General features: G+C 38.7%; 1 protein-coding gene across 1 annotated transcript in view; it reads left to right on the top strand.

Moving 5' to 3' along the window:
• Positions 1 to 19,409, top strand: part of LRRC9 (leucine rich repeat containing 9) — a 123,701-nt gene that overhangs the window by 86,074 nt on the left and 18,218 nt on the right. Inside the window, exons 23-26 of the mRNA XM_068966559.1 lie at positions 5,509 to 5,639; positions 8,686 to 8,794; positions 11,569 to 11,708; positions 15,472 to 15,608. Of these exons, the coding sequence (XP_068822660.1) occupies positions 5,509 to 5,639; positions 8,686 to 8,794; positions 11,569 to 11,708; positions 15,472 to 15,608 (517 nt within the window). The remainder of the gene's footprint in view (positions 1 to 5,508; positions 5,640 to 8,685; positions 8,795 to 11,568; positions 11,709 to 15,471; positions 15,609 to 19,409) is intronic.

The raw sequence follows: 19,409 nt of genomic DNA, 5'->3' as shown, positions 1-19,409 counted from the left end.
AGACTGAAGGCAGGAGAAGAAGGAAATGAGAGGATGAGATGGTTGGATGGCATCACTAAGTCAATGGACATGAGTTTGAGCAAGCTCCAGGAGATGATGAAGGACAGGGAAGCCTGGCATGCTGCAGTCCAGGGGGTTGCAAAGAGCCAGACATGACTGAGTGGCTGAACAACAACATGGCTCTAATACAGGACATTACACGGGTTTTAGGAGCTATGTGCCAGGAACAGTAGATAAAGACCAAATGTATGTTTCTTGTTATAAATCACAATATCATAACTTGTGCCCTTGTCTTTTTACAGAAAAATGATCATAAATTCAAAAGATTTTGGAATATTGCTATAATCCCATTCAGTTATTATACAGTCCATAATCATGGAAATGTCTCCCAGGGTGAGGCTGCTCAGATTTACAGCTTTCCATTGGAGACTTTTGTCAGTTTCCTAAAACAGGAGTAGTCTCAGAAAACATAGCTTCACCCTTTCAAGCATCTGTTATAATTGAACTGAGACAATATCAACTCTTACTCTAGCCTCTTTTGAGGTAATATAAATAATACTGGATTTCCCTCATTACATTATGTATTCATTAATTGCTTTACCCACAGCTTCCCTTCCCCATCCTTTCCATTTATACCCATATTTTTCCACCTCTGGAAGGAACATTAGGTTTGGCCACTGTGCTGGTCTAGATTGCAGGAAGTGATACTAGTCTACCACATATCTCCTCTCAGCCCACCTCGCTTAAAATCGGGCGAGGTGATAATAGGTGCAAAACTAGTGGGCTATTTTTGCTACCAGGAAATACAGATACATTCATTGTTAATTCCAGTTTTGCCAGATGGAGTGAACGTAAAATTTATCCCTATCAGGCCTTTAGGAATTCTGACAAAATGTTTAAAAGCATAGTTTCTTGCTTAAAAATGATCCCTATTTCTAGCACTTATAATTGCAGGTGTGGTTCTGTGACCAGTGCATCGGGTAGGAAAAAAAAGTTGAGGTGATATGAGGAAGAAGGAAAGAAAAAGTATAATGATTTTACCAGCATCATCCTGCCTTAGTAAGAAGTGCATAGTCATATCAGCATCCTTCCCCTGTCCACCAGATCCACCAGAAAAACAGACGTCTATCCATCAGGGACACTCTTTTAGCTCCATTCATGTTCACTGAGTGTGAGCACACTCAGAGAGACGTGTAAGCCAGGCCGCAAACTGTCATGATTCTATCCCCCCCTGTTTTGGACAACAAATGCCTACTCCAATGCTCTATCAAACTATTACTCTGAAAAGGATAGTTTCCTGCCCATTGTTGCACAGTATGAACTGTAAAGCATGTTCCTTGGTCTGAAGAAATAACCATCAACTGTCTAAATTGGTGTCATATCTTCAGTTCCAGCTCTTTTATAGCACTGTATGCATTTGCATTTATACTGGGTAAGCAAATCCCAGTCCAGGGTCAGTATCTATTCCTGTCAGGACGTATTTGTAGCTCCCTAGGGCTACCAGCCTCAGTCTGACTTGCCAGCTGTGTTCAGGGCCTTCCCACAGGGAAATCTGCCACACAGCCATCTGCAATCTCTGTCTCTTTTGCTGGCAGATGGAACAGTGCTTATTGGCATTTTGTACCTAAGAGGGTACAAGAGGAATATGTCTAGATTCATCCTATCTCTGCACTGCTGTAGACCCCCAATGTCCACCTATTTTATAGACCCAGGTGGCCACCTTAAGTGAACATATGGGCCTATCTGCTTGTCAATTTCAATCACCTTCCAAAATCGGCAGCAAGTTCAGATGGGCATCAACGTGCCCTACTTTATATATACCCATCAATTTCCATAGGGCTGTGCCCCATATGGACATCATTTTAACAGGTCAGGTTTTCATTGTTCTCCTGCCTGACCATATGGCCAAGCAGGAACAGTAGATGAAGGTTTCTTATTATTATCAGAGTAACACACCAGAGAACTCACCACAGTGTTATTCCTCAGGTCCCAAGGTCCCTAGCTGGTCTGCCTTCTTCTCTGAACCTTTCAGTCTCCTATGTGTATTATATATGTAATATCCAGAGGGTTTGGCTGTACTTAGTATGAAATAGGGAGAAATGAGTCCACTCTATTTTGATCTGGAACCAAAGAATTAAAGACATTTCAGTTCAGTTCAGTTCAGTCGCTCAGTCTTGTCTGACTCTGCGACCCCATGAATCACAGCACGCCAGGCCTCCTGTCCATCACCAACTCCCGGAGCTCACTAAAACTCATGTCCATCAAGTCGGTGATGCCTTCCAGCCATCTCATCCTCTGTCGTCCCCTTCTCCTCCTGCCCCCAACCCCTTCCAGCATCAGAGTCTTTTCCAATGAGTCAACTCTTTGTATGAGGTAGCCAAAGTATTGGAGTTTCAGCTTCAGCATCAGTCCTTCCAATGAACACTCAGGACTAATCTCCTTTAGAAAGGATTGGTTGGATCTCCTTGCTGTCCAAGGGACTCTCAAGAGTCTTCTTCAACACCACAGTTCAAAAGCATCACTACTTTGGCGCTCAGCTTTCTTCACAGTCCAACTCTCACATCCATACATGACCACAGGAAAAACCATAGCCTGGACTAGATGGACCTTTGTTGGCAAAGTAATAGCTCTGCTTTTCAATATGCTCTGTAGGTTGATCATAACTTTCCTTCCAAGGAGTAAGTGTCTTTTAATTTCATGGCTGCAATCACCATCTGCAGTGATTTTGGAGCCCCCCAAAATAAAGTCTGACACTGTTTCCCCATCTATTTCCCATGAAGTGATGGCACCAGATGCCATGATCTTCGTTTTATGAATGTTGAGCTTTAAGCCAACTTTTTCACTCTCCTCTTTCACTTTCATCAAGAGGCTTTTTAGTTCCTCTTCACTTTCTGCCATAAGGGTGGTGTTATCTGCATATCTGACGTTATTGATATTTCTCCTGGTAGTCATGATTCCAGCTTGTGCTTCTTTCAGCCCAACGTTTCTCATGATGTACTCTACATATAAGTTAAATAAGCAGGATGACAAAATACAGCCTTGAATACTCCTTTTCCCATTTGGAACGAGTCTGTTCTTCCAGGTCCAGTTCTAACTGTTGCTTCCTGACCTCCACATAGGTTTCTCAAGAGGCAGGTCAGCTGGTCTGGTATTCCCATCTCTTTCAGAATTTTCCACAGTTTATTGTGATCCACACAGTCAAAGGTTCTGACATAGTCAATAAAGCAGAAATAGATGTTTTTCTGGAACTCTCTTGCTTTTTTGATGATCCAGTGGATGTTGGCAATTTGATCTCTGGTTCCTCTTCCTTTTCAAAAACCAGCTTGAACATCAGGAAGTTCACTGTTCACATATTGCTGAAGCCTGGCTTGGAGAATTTTGAGCATTACTTTACTAGTGTGTGAGATGAGTGCAATTGTGTGGTAGTTTGAGCATTCTTTGGCATTGCCTTTCTTTGGGATTGGAATGAACACTGACCTTTTCCAGTCCTGTGGCCACTGCTGAGTTTTCCAAATTTGCTGGCATATTGAGTGCAGCACTTTCACAGCATCATCTTTCAGGATTTGAAATAGCTCAACTGGAATTCCATCACCTCCACTAGCTTTGTTCGTAGTGATGCTTCTTAGGGCCTGCTTGTCTTCACATTCCAGGATATCCAGCTCTAGGTGAGTGACCATACCATCGTGATTATCTGGGTCGTGAAGATCTGTTTTGTACAGTTCTGTGTATTCTTGCCACCTCTTCTTATTATCTTCTTCTTCTGTTAGGTCCATACCATTTCTGTCCTTTATTAAGCCCGTCTTTGCATGAAACTTTCCCTTGTTATCTCTAATTTTCTTGAAGAGATCTCTGGTCTTTCCCATTCTGTTGTTTTCCTCTATTTCTTTGCACTGATCGCTGAAGAAGGCTTTCTTATCTCTTCTTGCTATTCTTTGGAACTCTGCATTCAAATGCTTATATCTTTCCTTTCTCCTTTGCTTTTTGCTTCTCTTCTTTTCACAGCTACTTGTAAGGCCTCCTCAGACAGCCATTTTGCTCTTTTGTATCTCTTTTCCATGGGGATGGTCCTGATCTCCTGTACAATGTCACGAACCTTCGTCCATAGTTCATCAGGCACTCTATCAGATCTAGGCCCTTAAATCTATTTCTATTTCTCACTTCCACTGTATAATCATAAGGGATTTGAATTAGGTCATACCTGAATGGTTTAGTGGTTTTCCCCACTTTCTTCAATTTAAATCTGAATTTGGCAATAAGGAGTTCGTGATCTGAGCCACAGTCAAGTTCCGGTCTTGTTTTTGCTGACTGTATAGAGCTTCTCCATCTTTGACTGCGAAGAATATAATCATTCTCATTTCAGTGTTGACCATCTGGTGATGTCCATGTGTAGAATCTTCTTTTGTGTTGTTGGAAGAGTGTTTGCTATGACCAGTGCATTTTCTTGGCAAAACTCTATTAGCCTTTGCCCTGCTTCATTCTGTACTCCAGGGCCAAGTTTGCCTGTTACTTCAGGTGTTTCTTGACTTCCTACTTTTGCATTCCAGTCCCCTATAATGAAAAGGACATCTTTTTGGGGTTTTAGTTCTAAAAGGTCTTGTAGGTCTTCATAGAACCGTTCAACTTCAGCTTTTTCAGCTTTACTGGTTGGGGCATAGACTTGGATTACTGTGATACTGAATGGTTTGCTTTAGAAACGAACAGAGATCATTCTGTCGTTCTTGAGATTTCATCCAAGTACTGCATTTTGGACTCTTTTGTTGACCATGATGGCTACTCCATTTCTTCTAAGGGATTCCTGCCCACAGTAGTAGATATAATGGTCATCTGAGTTAAATTCACCCATTCCAGTACATTTTGGTTCACTGATGCCTAGAATGTCTACGTTCACTCTTTCCATCTCCTGTTTGACCACTTCCAATTTGCCTTGATTCACAGACCTGACATTCCAGGTTCCTATGCAATATTGCTCTTTACAGCATCAGACTTTGCTTCTATCACCAGTCACATCCACAACTGGGTATTGTTTTTTGCTTTGGCTCCGTCCCTTTATTCTTTCTGGAGTTATTTCTCCACTGATCTCCAGTAGCATATTGGGCACCTACCGACCCGGGGAGTTCCTCTTTCAGTATCCTATCATTTTGCCTTTTCATACTGTTCATGGGGTTCTCAAGGCAAGAATACTGAAGTGGTTTGCCATTCCCTTCTCCAGTGGACCACATTCTGTCAGACCTCTCCACCATGTCCGCCTGTCTTGGGGAGCCCCACGGGCGTGGCTTAGTTTCGCTGAGTGAGACAGGGCTCCAGTTAGAAAGCCAGTGCATCCTCTGTACACTTGGAGGACAGCATGGCAACCCGCTCCAGCATCCTTGCCTGGAGCACTGCATGGGCAGAGGAGCCTGATGGGCTGCAGTCCTGGGGGTCACAAAGAGTTGGACACAATTGAGTGACTAAGCACAGCACAATCATCCATAAGAGAAGACATCACTTTCTAAATATCCTCATATACAGGAACCACCAGAGACTGAGTGTGCAAAAGATTTGTTTGGTGGCAGACTTACTTCTGACATGATTGCTGAACGACAAGGACACCCAAACTTTACCCAAATGCAAGAACTAAATTGGACTTCATCATCCATCAGGTACAATCATTTTACTATATGCTCTTTGATATGTGAGGGCTTCCCTGGCAGCTCAGTGGTAAAGAATCCATTAGCCAAGCAGGAGAGGTAGGTTCAATCCATGAGTCGGGGATATCCCCTGGAGTAGGAAATGGCAACCCACTCCAGTATTCTTGCCTGGGAAGTCCCATGCACAGAGGAGCCTGGCAGTCGCAAGGACAATGAGGTTGCAAGTTTTAGACATGACTAAACAATAGCAATTTGGTATTATAATTAAATGTGTAGTCATTATTATTTTTGTAAGGTTTATAATTTATACATTTTATCCAAATATAGCCAGTAATTCAGAAAATCAACTACCCTACTTCACAATCTCATATTAACTTTACCATCTTTGAAGTGCATTAGTAACTTTTATTATCACACATTATGATTAAAAATGTCATTGAGCTCTTTCTAAGACTTTATATTTCTATTTTATAACCAAGTTTTTTCAATGGGAACATACTATCTTTGCTCCTCACATTGCATGACTCTAATCCAGCATTATCTGGCTTTCACTGTTAGCTTTCCTCTGATGCTGTTCTCATGAATGTTATCATTGTTAGATAATGATAATGGTTAATAAATCCTTCTCTCTTCTTTTTTCTATTCTGTACTCTTCATAGGCAGATATCTTTAGCTGTAGTTTTAATTTATGATCAACCCCTAATTTAGCCTTACCTGGGCTCCTCATTTGAATATTTGCTCCCTAGATAGCATCTAGGAAACGACATTCTCCTGTTTCGCCCAAGCCAAAAATCCAGGGTCCACATCTCTCTCCTTTGTCCTCCATTTTTAATTAATCACTACATTCTCCAGAGTCTGTGTCTTAAGTATGTGTCATACATAGTTCCCTGTACCTTCTTTTCATAGTCATTGCCATTGTCCTAGACTGGAGAATTACCTATTTTAGAAACTATTGGTTTTTGTCTCATATAACCTTACCTGCAAGTCCATCTATTATCCATACTGCCTACTACAATGTAAGTTTTATCAGATCATTTCCCTTCTCAACATCTTTCAGTGGCTTTCCACTGTAGAGAGAATAAAATTTTAAATCTCTTTGTATGACATGGGAGGCCCTTTCATTACTAGTCCATTTGTATCTCTTGTAATCATTACCTTTACTGCACCATAACTCTTTATACTCCAGAAATTCTAAAATATTCTGTTCCTTAATCTCAGTCACAAAATGCTGTTTCATGTTTCTGCCTTTGCTTGCAGCTGTTTCACTGCCAGGAACTCCTTCTTGTCTGACAGATGCCCCAAATTCTCCAAGTCTCATTTTAAGATCTTTCTCCCCAGTGAAGTCATTTCTGACTTCCCCAAATAGGTTTTTCTTTCCCTAAAATGCAGTTATGCCTAATCGTATTATGGCAGTTTTCCTTTTTTTATTATTGTTTTTCTGTATCCCATTTCTTGGGATACAGTGCATGGACAGTGTCTTTCGTATTTGTAGACTTTCTAAACACATTGTCTGCACTTAGAAAATAACTAATGAAAACATGTTGAAAGAATAAGCAACTTACTAATGGATAAAGTATGTTATAATTATAACTTAAGAGTTGAGGATTTAAAGATGTGGTTAGGCTTTGGTGCAGCAAAGGAAACCATCAACAAAATGAAAAGACAACCTACTGAATGCATAAAATTATTTGTAAATTATATGACCAACAAGGAGTTAATATCTAGAATATATAAACAGTTCATACAATTCAATGTGAAAAAAAACCCTGATTAAACATGGGCAGAAGATCTGAGTTGACATTTTTACAGAACTAACATATGACCCAGCAATTCTATTCCCAGGCATTCATCTGGGAAAAAAAAAAAGAAAAATACTAATTAAAAAAATACATGTGCCCCTATGTTCATAGCAGCATTATTTACAATTGCCAAGATATGCAAGCAGCCTAAAAGGCCATAAATAGATTATACATAAGATGTAGTATATATTTGTACAATGGAATAGTACTCAGCCACGAAAGATAGCAGAATTGTGCCATTTGCAGCAACACAGGTGGAGGGTATCACGCTAAGTGAAATAAGTCAGACAGAGAAAGACAAATACTGTATGATATCACTTGTACGTGATCTAAAAAATAAAACTAGTGAATAAAACAGCAACAAAAAAAAGACTCACAGATACAGAGAATAAACCTGTGGTTATTGGGGAAAGGGAAGGGGGGAACAAGATACAGTAGCAGACTAAGCTACATATAGTCTGTATAAAATAAATAAGCTACAAGAATATATTATACAGCAAAGAGAATATAGCCAATATTTTATAATAACTGTGAATGGAGTATAATCTTTAAAAATTGTGAATCACTATATTGTACATCTGAAATTTATATAAATTTGTACATCAACTATACCTCAATTTAAAAAGGAAATAAATGAAATAAATTGGTATGTCTTAAAAAAGAAGGGATCAGAGCAAGGTGATTTAGCTTTATGCTCTTCATAGCTCAAATGAAGGTAAAACAGTTTTAAAGCTATCAACTAGGAATCAAGCATTCTGACAAATTACCCAACCATCCTTATAAGGTGGAATGCCATAAAAGTTTTCAGGAGATTACACAGAAAACTGTTTTCAAAGACCTTACCTTTCTCCTTTTCTTTCCCATCCCAAACCTCTTCCTGGCATTTCAGAAATAACCTCTTTCATATATATCCTCTACAGTTTACAACTGAAAATCTTTTGGATTACCATATCAACTTCACTATGCTTTCATGAGCACATATGTGAATTTATAAAGAAATTGGATGTTTCTTTTATGATAGTGCTGTTTATGTGGTAATAGACATATTTCTCAAGTCAATGAAATTCTATGTCATTTTTCTTACACAAAGAATGTATTTATCTGATCATTTGATTCATACATTTTATATTATGGCAATTATTTTTCATAGAATTTGTCAGATAAATTTTTCAAAATGGCTCTGGTGTTACATGTGAGAGATTTCACCAATATAATATGCCCATTAAAGTTATAAGTGTATTTACTCTGTCTCAATTCAGAACTGTGGATTTGATTCCAGTTGACCAATTTAGAAATGTGTGTAATGTGAATCTACAGAACAATAATCTTACCTCATTCAGTGGATTAATCTATCTGCCTAATGTGAAGGTGAGTCAGTTACAAATTTTCTTTTTTTCTTTTAAGATTTTCAGTGCAGGTTGTAATCTTCTTTACTTTGGACTAAAATATATATTTTATTACATTTAAATATGATTAAATTTATGATTATACAGCAGAAGTGAGAAATAGATTTAAGGGGCTAGATCTGATAGATAGAGTGCCTGATGAACTATGGAATGAGGTTCCTGACATTGTACGGGAGACAGGGATCAAGACCATCCCCATGGAAAAGAAATGCAAAAAAGCAAAATGGCTGTCTGGGGAGGCCTTACAAATAGCTGTGGAAAGAAGAAAAGTGAAAAGCAAAGGAGAAAAGGAAAGATAGAAGCATCTGAATGCAGAGTTCCAAAGAATAGCAAGAAGAGATAAGAAAGCCTTCCTCAGCGATCAGTGCAAAGAAATAGAGGAAAAGAACAGAATGGGAAAGACTAGAGATCTCTTCAAGAAAACTAAGAGATACCAAGGGAACATTTCATGCAAAGACAGGCTCGATAAAGGACAGAAATGGTATGGACCAAACAGAAGCAGAAGATATCAAGAAGAGGTGGCAAGAATACACAAAGAACTGTACAAAAAAGATCTTCATGACCAAGATAATCACGATGGTATAATCAATCACTCACCGAGAGCCAGACATCCTGGAATGTGAAGTCAAGTGGGCCTTAGAAAGCATCACTACGAACAAAGCTAGTGGAGGTGATGGAATTCCAGTTGAGCTATTTCAAATCCTGAAAGATGATGCTGTGAAAGTGCTGCACTCAATATGCCAGCAAATTTGGAAAACTCAGCAGTGGCCACAGGACTGGAAAAGGTCAGTGTTCATTCCAATCCCAAAGAAAGGCAATGCCAAAGAATGCTCAAACTACCACACAATTGCACTCATCTCACACACTAGTAAAGTAATGCTCAAAATTCTCCAAGCCAGGCTTCAGCAATTTGTGAACAGTGAACTTCCTGATGTTCAAGCCAGTTTTAGAAAAGCAGAGGAATGAGAGATTAAATTGCCAACATCTGCTGGATCATCGAAAAAGCAAGCGAGTTCCAGAAAAATATCTATTTCTGCTTTATTGACTATGCCAAAGCCTTTGACTGTGTGGATCACAATAAAGTGTGGAAAATTCTGAAAGAGATGGGGATACCAGACCAGCTGACCTGCGTCTTGAGAAACCTATGTGGAGGTCAGGAAGCAACAGTTAGAACTAGACATGGAAGAACAGACTGGTTCCAAATGGGAAAAGGAGTATGTCAAGGCTGTATATTGTCATCCTGCTTATTTAACTTCTGTGCAGAGTACATCATGAGAAACGCTGGCTGGAAGAAACACAAGCTGGAATCAAGATTGCTAGGTGAAATATCAATAACGTCAGATAGGCAGATAACACCACTCTTATGGCAGAAAGTGAAGAGGAGCTAAAAAGCCTCTTGATGAAAATGAGAGGAGAGTGAAAAAGTTGGCTTAAAGCTCAACATTCAGAAAACGAAGATCATGGCATCTGGTCCCATCACTTCATGGGAAATAGATGGGGAAACAGTGGAAACAGTGTCAGACTATTTTGGGGCGCTCCAAAATCACTGCAGATGGTGATTGCAGCCATGAAATTAAAAAGACGCTTACTCCTTGGAAGGAAAGTTATGACCAACCTAGACAGCATATTCAAAAGCAGAGACATTACTTTGCCAACATAGGTCCCTCTAGTCAAGGCTATGGTTTTTCCAGTGATCATGTATGGATGTGAGAGTTGGACTCTGAAGAAAGCTGAGCACCGAAGAATTGATGCTTTTGAACTGTGGTGTTGGAGAAGACTCCTGAGAGTCCCTTGGACTGCAAGGAGATCCAACCAGTCCTTACTAATGGAGATCAGTCCTGGGTGTTCTTTGGAAGGAATGATGCTAAAGCTGAAACTCCAATATTTTGGCCACCTCATGCGAAGAGTTGAGTTTGGAAAAGACTTTGATGCTGGGAGGGATTGGGGGCAGGAGGAGAAGGGTACGACAGAGGATGAGATGGCTGGATGGCATCACCGACTCGATGGATGTGAGTTTGAGTGCACTCTGGGAGTTGGTGATGGACAGGGAGGCCTGGCCTGCTGCAATTCATGGCATCTCAAAGAGTCTGACACAACAGAGCGACTGAACTGAACTGAAAATGTTATTTATGTCATTAAAGAAAAGAAATTACTTTTCCTAAAGCATTTTTTCAGCAAGAAACAAAGTATTACTTCCCAAAGTGATTTCAAATAACCTCAATTTTATGTGATTATCTTATAAGCAGTGAATCTTCCTCTCCGATAGGAGATGGGCTGGAAAGCTGCCTCTGTCATGCGTGAAGTTGGAGGGCACTGTGGTTCTCAAAGCAGCCTCATTGCCTCCTGTCTTATAGATTTGAGACATTTCCTGAGGCCTCTTAGGCAAATAACAATCTGTCCAACTAAAGAGTTATTTCATCTAAATAAAGCTTGGAGAAGTCAGAAGTACAGACTGAGAAAGTTGAGCAGCTTTCTAGGGTCTCCATTACTTTGTCAGAAATGGTGTCATTTCTCAGCATGTCAGATAATAAAAAACACTTTCAAAGTCAAATCCAGACAATTTGGGACATAAAAATTTGTCGTTGTTAACACTAATATATTAAGTTATGTTGTATAGTCCAAGTTTTATCCATAGCATCTTAATAGTTTTTAGGATGATGATAACCTCAAACCAAAGGTATATATACAGCACCATTCATATTTTAATAGCTGAGTAATTATGGATTCTTTCTGTAGGTGTTATGCCTAAACTATAACCATATTGAATCAATCATACCCCGACTAAAACCTCAGACTCACTTGACCAGTAGACAACTGCTCTACCAGAAAGTGCCTTCAAGTGGCTATGGGCAGCAAGGAACTCCAAAAATACACAGGTATTCTTTTTTCACAACTATAAATAATTTTGGTGGGAATTTTAAAAGCAGTTAGTCATATCAATGCCAGTAGTAACATACATTTAGCTTATTTAATACTTAATAGCTGCCTAGCAAAAAATAAACTTTGTAAATAAAAAGATACCAAATTACTCCTTTGTTATTGTTTTTCCCTGCTGCTTCCATTTCATACTCATATTGTTAAAAAATGGAAGAAGTAAAAGAAAAATCCTTGTGTGTTTAAGAACTGTGGGTTGTTGTTGTTTTTGTTTTTTTCTTTTGAGATACAATTCACATACCATAACACTTACCCTTTGTGTACAATTCAACATTAGTCATGAGGAAATTCAAATTAAAACCACAATATGATACTTCTTTAACTCCATTAGAATGGCTGTAATAAAAAATGTAGACATCTAAGTGTGAAATTCCTGAGTCAACTTCTTAAGAAACTGCCACACTCTTTTCCAAAGTGGTTGTACCAAATTCCATTACCAAAAAAAGTTTTGAGGGTTCTAATTTCCCTGTATCCTCACCAACATTTGTCTACATTTATTATTACAGCCATCCTAATGGAGTTAAAGAAGTATCTTACTGTGGTTTTAATTTGCATTTCCCTTATGACTAATGTTGAGCAGCTTTTAATATGCTTGCTTATTAGCCATTATTTTATCTTATTTGGTGACTGCCTGTTTAAATATGTTGCTTATTTTTCAGTTATGCTGCTTGGGTTTTTATTATTAAATTCATCAAATATTCTGGACAACACCTTTATCAAATAAATGATTTACAAGTATTTTTCTCTAAATGTGTGGCTTGTCTTTATGTTTCTTGAATGATATCTTTTAAAAGAATTTTAATTTTGATAAAGTCCAATATATCAACTTTTTCTCTTACAGATTATGATGTTGTTGTACCTAAGAACTCTTTGCCTAACCTATGGTTACAAAGATTTTCTCATGATTTCTTCAAGAAATTTTTTTTCTCTTACATTTAGGACTCTAAATCCATTTTGAGTTTATTTTGAGTTTATTTCTGTATATATTGTGAGAGAAAATGTGAGGGGTAAATTGAATAGCCTTGGTAACTTTGTTGAAAATCAATTGACTATAACTGTAGAAGTTTATTTCTGGACTCTTAATTCTATTCCATTGATCTGTGAGTCTGTCCTTTTGCAAGTTCCAGACTGGTTTGATTATTGCAGCTTTATAAGTTTTGAAATCAGGAAATGTAAGCCCTCCAACCTTATTCTTTTCAAAGATTATTTTAGATATTCTGGGTTGTTTGCATTTCCTCATAAATGCTATGATGAGATGGTTATTTTTTGGAGAGAAAGAAAAGGGAGAAAACCTGCTAGACTATGATAGAGATTGAATTGATTCTATTAATCAATTTTGGGAGAACTACTGCTGGAATCAAGATTGCCGGGAGAAATATCAATAACCTCAGATATGCAGATGACACCACCCTTATGGCAGAAAGTGAAGAGGAACTAAAAAGCCTCTTGATGAAAGTGAAAGGGGAGAGTGAAAAGTTGGCTTAAAGCTCAACATTCAGAAAACAAAGATGGCATCTGGTCCCATCACTTCACGGGAAATAGATGGGGAAACAGTGGAAACAGTGTCAGACTTTATTTGTGGGGGCTCAAGAATCACTGCAGATGGTGATTGCAGCCATGAAATTAAAAGACGCTTACTCCTTGGAAGGAAAGTTATGACCAACCTATATAGCATATTGAAAAGCAGAGACATCATTACTTTGCCAACAAAGGTCCGTCTAGTCAAGGCTATGGTTTTTCCTGTGGTCATGTATGGATGTGAGAGTTGGACTCTGAAGAAGGCTGAGCGCCGAAGAATTGATGCTTTTGAACTGTGGTGTTAGAGAAGACTCTTGAGAGTCCCTTGCACTGCAAGGAGATCCAAGTCCATTCTAAAGGAGATCAGTCCTGGGGGTTCATTGGAAGGAATGATGCTAAAGCTGAAACTCCAATACTTTGGCCACCTCATGCGAAGAACTGATTCATTGGAAAAGACTCTGATGCTGGGAGGGATTGGGGGCAGAAGGAGAAGGGGACGACAGAGGATGAAATGGCTAGATGGCATCACTGACTCGATGGACATGAGTTTGGGTGCACTCCAGGAGTTGATGATGGACAGGTAGGCCTGACGTGCTGCGATTCATGGGGTCACAAAGAGTCAGACAGGACTGAGCTACTGAACTGAAGTAGAAGTAATAGTCTTCTCCTATGTGAACATGAGATTTTTCACTATTCATTTATGTCTTTAATTTATCTCAGCAATGTTTTGTAGTCTTCTGTGTATACATTTTGCATTCCTTTTGTTAATTTTTTCTGAAGTATTTTATCATTTTTCATAATATTGTGAACAAAGTCTTAATTTCATTCTCAGTTATTACAGATGTATAGATATTCAATTGATTTTTGTATATTAATCTTTTACCCTGTATCTTCATGAATTAATTTATTGGCGCAATGATAGTTTTATTTTGTTTTTGGTGTATTCCTTCAGATTTTCTAAATACACAATCATGTCATCTGAGAAGAAAGACAGTTTTACCAATTCCTTTCCAATCTAGATTTGTTGCTGTTCAGTTGCTCAGTCATGTCAGACTCTTTGCAACCCCATAGACTGCAGCACACCAGGCTTCCTTGTCCTTCATCATCTACCAGAGCTTGCTCAAACTCATATCCATTGAGTCAGTGATGCCATCCAACCATCTCATCCTCTGTCATCCCCTTCTCCTCCTGCCTTCAATCCTTCCCAGCATCAGGGTCTTTTCTAATGAGTCGGCTCTTCACATTAGGTGGCCAAAGTATTGGAGGTTCAGCTTCAGCATCAGCCCTTCCAATGAATATTCAGGATTGATTTCCTTTAGGATTGACAGGTTGATCTCCTTGCTTTCCAAGGGACTCTCAAGAGTCTTTCCTAACACTACAGTTCAAAAAGCATCAATTCTTCAGCACTTGTCCTTCTTCCTGGTCCAACTCTTACATCTGTACATGAGTACTGGAAAAACCATAGCTTTGACTAGATGGACCTTTGTTGACAGAGTAATGTCTGTACTTTTCAATACACTGTCAAGGTTTGTCATAGCTTTTCTTCCAAGGAGCAAGTGTCTTTTAATTTCATGGCTGCAGTCACCATCTCTAGTGATTTTGGAGCCCAAGAAAATAAAGTCTGTCACTGTTTTTTTCTTTTTCTTGCCTGATTGTACCAGCTGTTGCTTTTAATTCTGAGTAACTCTGTATTTCTTTTTTTTTTATCATATAAAACTGATTTTAAAGAAGAAAAAGTGATTATTATATGAATTATAAAGGCAGAATGTTATAGCTTAATTTGCTCTATTAGTAAATTCATTCTTTTTTTTCAATTTATAGTAAGTACATAATAAACTCGGAGAAGGCAATGGCAACCCACTCCAGTACTCTTGCCTGGAAAATCCCATGGATGGAGGAGCCTGGTAGGCTACAGTCCATGGGGTCGCAAAGAGTCGGACACAACTGAGCAACTTCACTTCCACTTTTCACTTTCATGCACTGGAGAAAGAAATGGCAACCCACTCCAGTATTCTTGCCTGGAGAATCCCAGGGACGGGAGCCTGGTTGGCTGCCGTCTATGGGGTCACACAGAGTTTGACACAACTGAAGCAACTTAGCAGCAGCATAGTAAACTGCCTTTTTATGTTCATACAAACAGCTAATTTGAAATTAAGTTTATGGGCCAAACTGACATTTGTGTTTCAGAGATACAACGAGCAGTGAAAATTTGCCTCCAATAATGAACAGTTTAGAAGTTCTTCATTTGGGCTACAATGGCATTTGTAATTTGATTCAGCTACAACTTAACAGACTAAGAAACTTAAAATTCCTTTTTCTTCAGGGTGAGTAGCAACACTGTTAATGTGTAAGTCTTTATTATTAAAAACTGACTTGATTATCATCCTATTTTGAAAGCAGGTATAAGCATCAATATTAGAACAGATTCATTGACAAAAATATTTGAGTATTCACAAATGGGCTTATCTTGAGTTATTTATATAAATAATATAAATGCAATGTTCTAGGGCTATAGAAGATTGCATTTTAGCTCACCAAAGCACATGCATTTTTTATTCAGTATGAATGACATAAATAAGGGCTGGGACTACAATGGTGTCATGGTGTCAGTGGAAAGGGTGAATAAAGGGGGAGTCCAAAAGGTTGTTTAAAAGAAGTAAATATTAGGACTTAGTGACTAAATATACAAGGAGAGAAAAATAGTTCAGGATGTTTTCATGCTTTCATTAAGACATTGGCAAACAAATTTCTAAAGCTAGGGAGAGGATAGTGTTGTGACCACTCTGAGACATAAATGGCAACTTTTTCAAGTAGTGGTACTGGACCACAGATCAGAACTGGAGATGTATAGTTTAGAATTATCCCAGTAGAGGTGATAGGTCAAGTCATAGTGTATGTGCTTATTTAAAAATAATGATAAGAGAGAAAAAATGAAAAGCCAAAAAGACACATAGAGACACAACTCCCCCCACTATCTCTCAATAATTCCCTCCCACACCCCATTCCCAGCATTAAGAAAGCTGGGAAAAGAAGAACCAGCAGAGGAGTCATTCAAGAAATTTTGAAAGAAAACCACGACATACAAACTCTCAATGTCAGGAGAAAAAGGGTGATTGACCAAAGTCAAATGGTGAAAAGAATGAGACCTGTGAAAAGAATATTGGATGTAGACAATTGGATTCAACAAAAAGGAAACTGCTGGTAACCTTCAGAGTATCAGATTTGGAAGTGTGGAAAATTATTGGATAGGCAGGAAAAACAATAGAGGTTAGAGGCTGCATGTTCCAGTAACTTGTCCTTGAAAAATAGGTAAGGGATGGTACCTAGTGAAGTTATGATCATATTTGAAGGTTTGTAAAGAGGTCAGTTAGGTTAAAGATACAGTACAGGAGGAGATAGAAAATTTTAAGGTCAGTTTAAAGGGAGAAGACGGCAAAAGCTGTAGAAAGTACAGAAATGTGGGCAGTAATAAGATAAGGTAATGCCAGGATATATCAGAGTTAATGAACCTACATTTCATCTGCTGGATTAAATTTGCTAAAATGGTAGAAGAGTCTTTAGGGAAAGAGCAGGGTGGGGCTGTAGGGAAGCAAGTTAGATTCTTAAGGATTAAGAGCCAAATTTATCTAAAATGTAACTATCTAGTTAAATAAGTGGGAATTTTCAAAGAGTGGCAAATTCTGCTACTCATAGAAATTTAAATTCCCTGAAATCACATTTCAGTTCAGTTCAGTCACTCAGTCGTGTCCGACTCTTTGCGACCCCATGAATCACAGCACGCCAGGCCTCCCTGTCCATCACCATCTCCTGGAGTTCACTCAGACTCACATCCATTGAGTCAGTGATGCCATCCAGCCATCTCATCCTCTGTCGTCCCCTTCTCCTCCTGCCCCCAATCCCTCCCAGCATCAGAGTCTTTTCCAGTGAGTCAACTCTTCACATGAGGTGGCCAAAGTACTGGAGTTTCAGCTTTAGCATCATTCCTTCCAAAGAAATCCCAGAGCTGATCTCCTTTAGAATGGACTGGTTGGATCTCCTTGCAGTCCACAGGACTCTCAAGAGTCTTCTCTAACACGACAGTTCAAAAGCATCAATTCTTTGGCGCTCACCCTTCTTCACAGTCCATCTCTCACATCCATACATGACCACAGGAAAAACCATAGCCTTGACTAGATGGACCTTAGTGGGCAAAGTAACATCTCTGCTTTTGAATATGCTATCTAGATTGGTCATAACTTTTCTTCCAAGGAGTAAGCGTCTTTTAATTTCATGGCTGCAATCACCATCTGCAGTGATTTTGGAGCCCAAAAACATAAAGTCTGACACTGTTTCTACTGTTTCCCCATCTATTTCCCATGAAGTGATGGGACCGAATGCCATGATCTTCGTTTTCTGAATGTTGAGCTTTAAGCCAACTTTTTCACTCTCCTCTTTCACTTTCATCAAGAGGCTTTTTAGTTCCTCTTCACTTTCTGCCATAAGGGCGGTGTCATCTGCATATCTGAGGTGATTGAGATTTCTCCTGGCAATCTTGATTCCAGCTTGTGTTTCTTCCAGTCCAGCATTTCTCATGATGTACTCTGCATAGAAGTTAAATAAGCAGGGTGACAATATACAGCCTTGATGTACTCCTTTTCCTATTTGGAACCAGTCTGTTGTTCCATGTCCAGTTCTAACTGTTGCTTCCTGATCTGCATACAGATGTATTCCCATCTCTTTCAGAATTTTCCACAGTGTATTGTGATCCACACAGTCAAAGGCTTTGGCATACTCAATAAAGCAGAAATAGATGTTTTTCTGGAACTCTCTTGCTTTTTCCACGATCCAGCGGATGTTGGCAATTTGATCTCATTTAGCATTGTTGTTTTAGAGTTCTCTTTCTTAAATATGTTTAATGAGCACTCTAAAGTGAATAATGGCCAAAAACATGCTACCATAGATATTATTCAACACTTAAGCTATCTCATGTGATTTTTATACCACTGGATATAAAATATTAAAAGTGACAGTCCAAATACATAATATTTTGAAAGTGATACACAACTGAGTCATTTTTCTTAATCTGACTTAATAGACTTCTTTTCATTTATAAGTAAGGCACTGGTAATGTTTCAATTTAATTGTATGATTTAATTCTTTTCAATTTTATTGAAGGTTATGATGTTATCAATTTCTCTAAAGAATAAAAATAAGATAAATTTCCCATATTTCATCCATTCTGAAATACCCCCTTTAATATTTTAACATCTTGAAATCAGGTGGTACCTTAATTGATGGCATAGTTTATCTAGCTGAGCTTTTTTTCCCTTTCTTAGTATATACAAAATATTGACATATCTTAACAATTGTTGGCATCTTAAATTCTATGAAATATGTTAAATTACAAAGAGAATTCCAAGAAAGTGGGATCACATATTCAGTAATTTATTAGTTTTCTAGGACTGCCATAACAAAGTACCACAGACTGGATGACTTAAACAACAAAAATTTATTTCCTCACAGTTTTTGACCAGAGTCCAAGATTAAGATGTCAGCAGGATTGGTCTCTTCTGCAGCCTCTCTTCTGTACTTGTAATTGTACTCTGTATATTCACATGGTCTTCCCCTTTGTCTCTATGTCCTAATCTCCTCTTCAGATAGACACCAGTGATACTGAATTAGTGCTCACTATTGACTATGCCAAAGCCTTTGACTGTGTGGATCACAATAAACTGTGGAACATTCTGAAAGGGATGGGAATACCAGACCACCTAACCTGCCTCTTGAGAAACCTATATGCAGGTCAGGAAGCAACAGTTAGAACTGGACATGGAACAACAGACTGGTTCCAAACAGGAATAGGAGTACGTCAAGGCTGTATATTGTCACCCTGCTTATTTAACTTATATACGGAGTACATCATGAGAAATGCTGGGCTGGAAGAAGTACAAGCTGGAATCAAGATTGCCAGGAGAAATATCAATCACCTCAGATATGCAGATGACACCACCCTTATGGCAGAAAGTGAAGAGGAACTAAAAAGCCTCTTGATGAAAGTGAAAGAGGAGAGTGAAAAAGTTGGCTTAAAGCTCAACATTCAGAAAACGAAGATCATGGCATCTGGTCCCATCACTTCATGGAAAACA

This window comes from Capricornis sumatraensis, chromosome 2, assembly GCF_032405125.1.
Source record: "Capricornis sumatraensis isolate serow.1 chromosome 2, serow.2, whole genome shotgun sequence".
Lineage (NCBI taxonomy): Eukaryota > Metazoa > Chordata > Mammalia > Artiodactyla > Bovidae > Capricornis > Capricornis sumatraensis.
The sequence above is the reverse complement of the archived record's forward strand: the minus strand, read 5'-3'. Positions and strand labels throughout refer to the sequence as shown.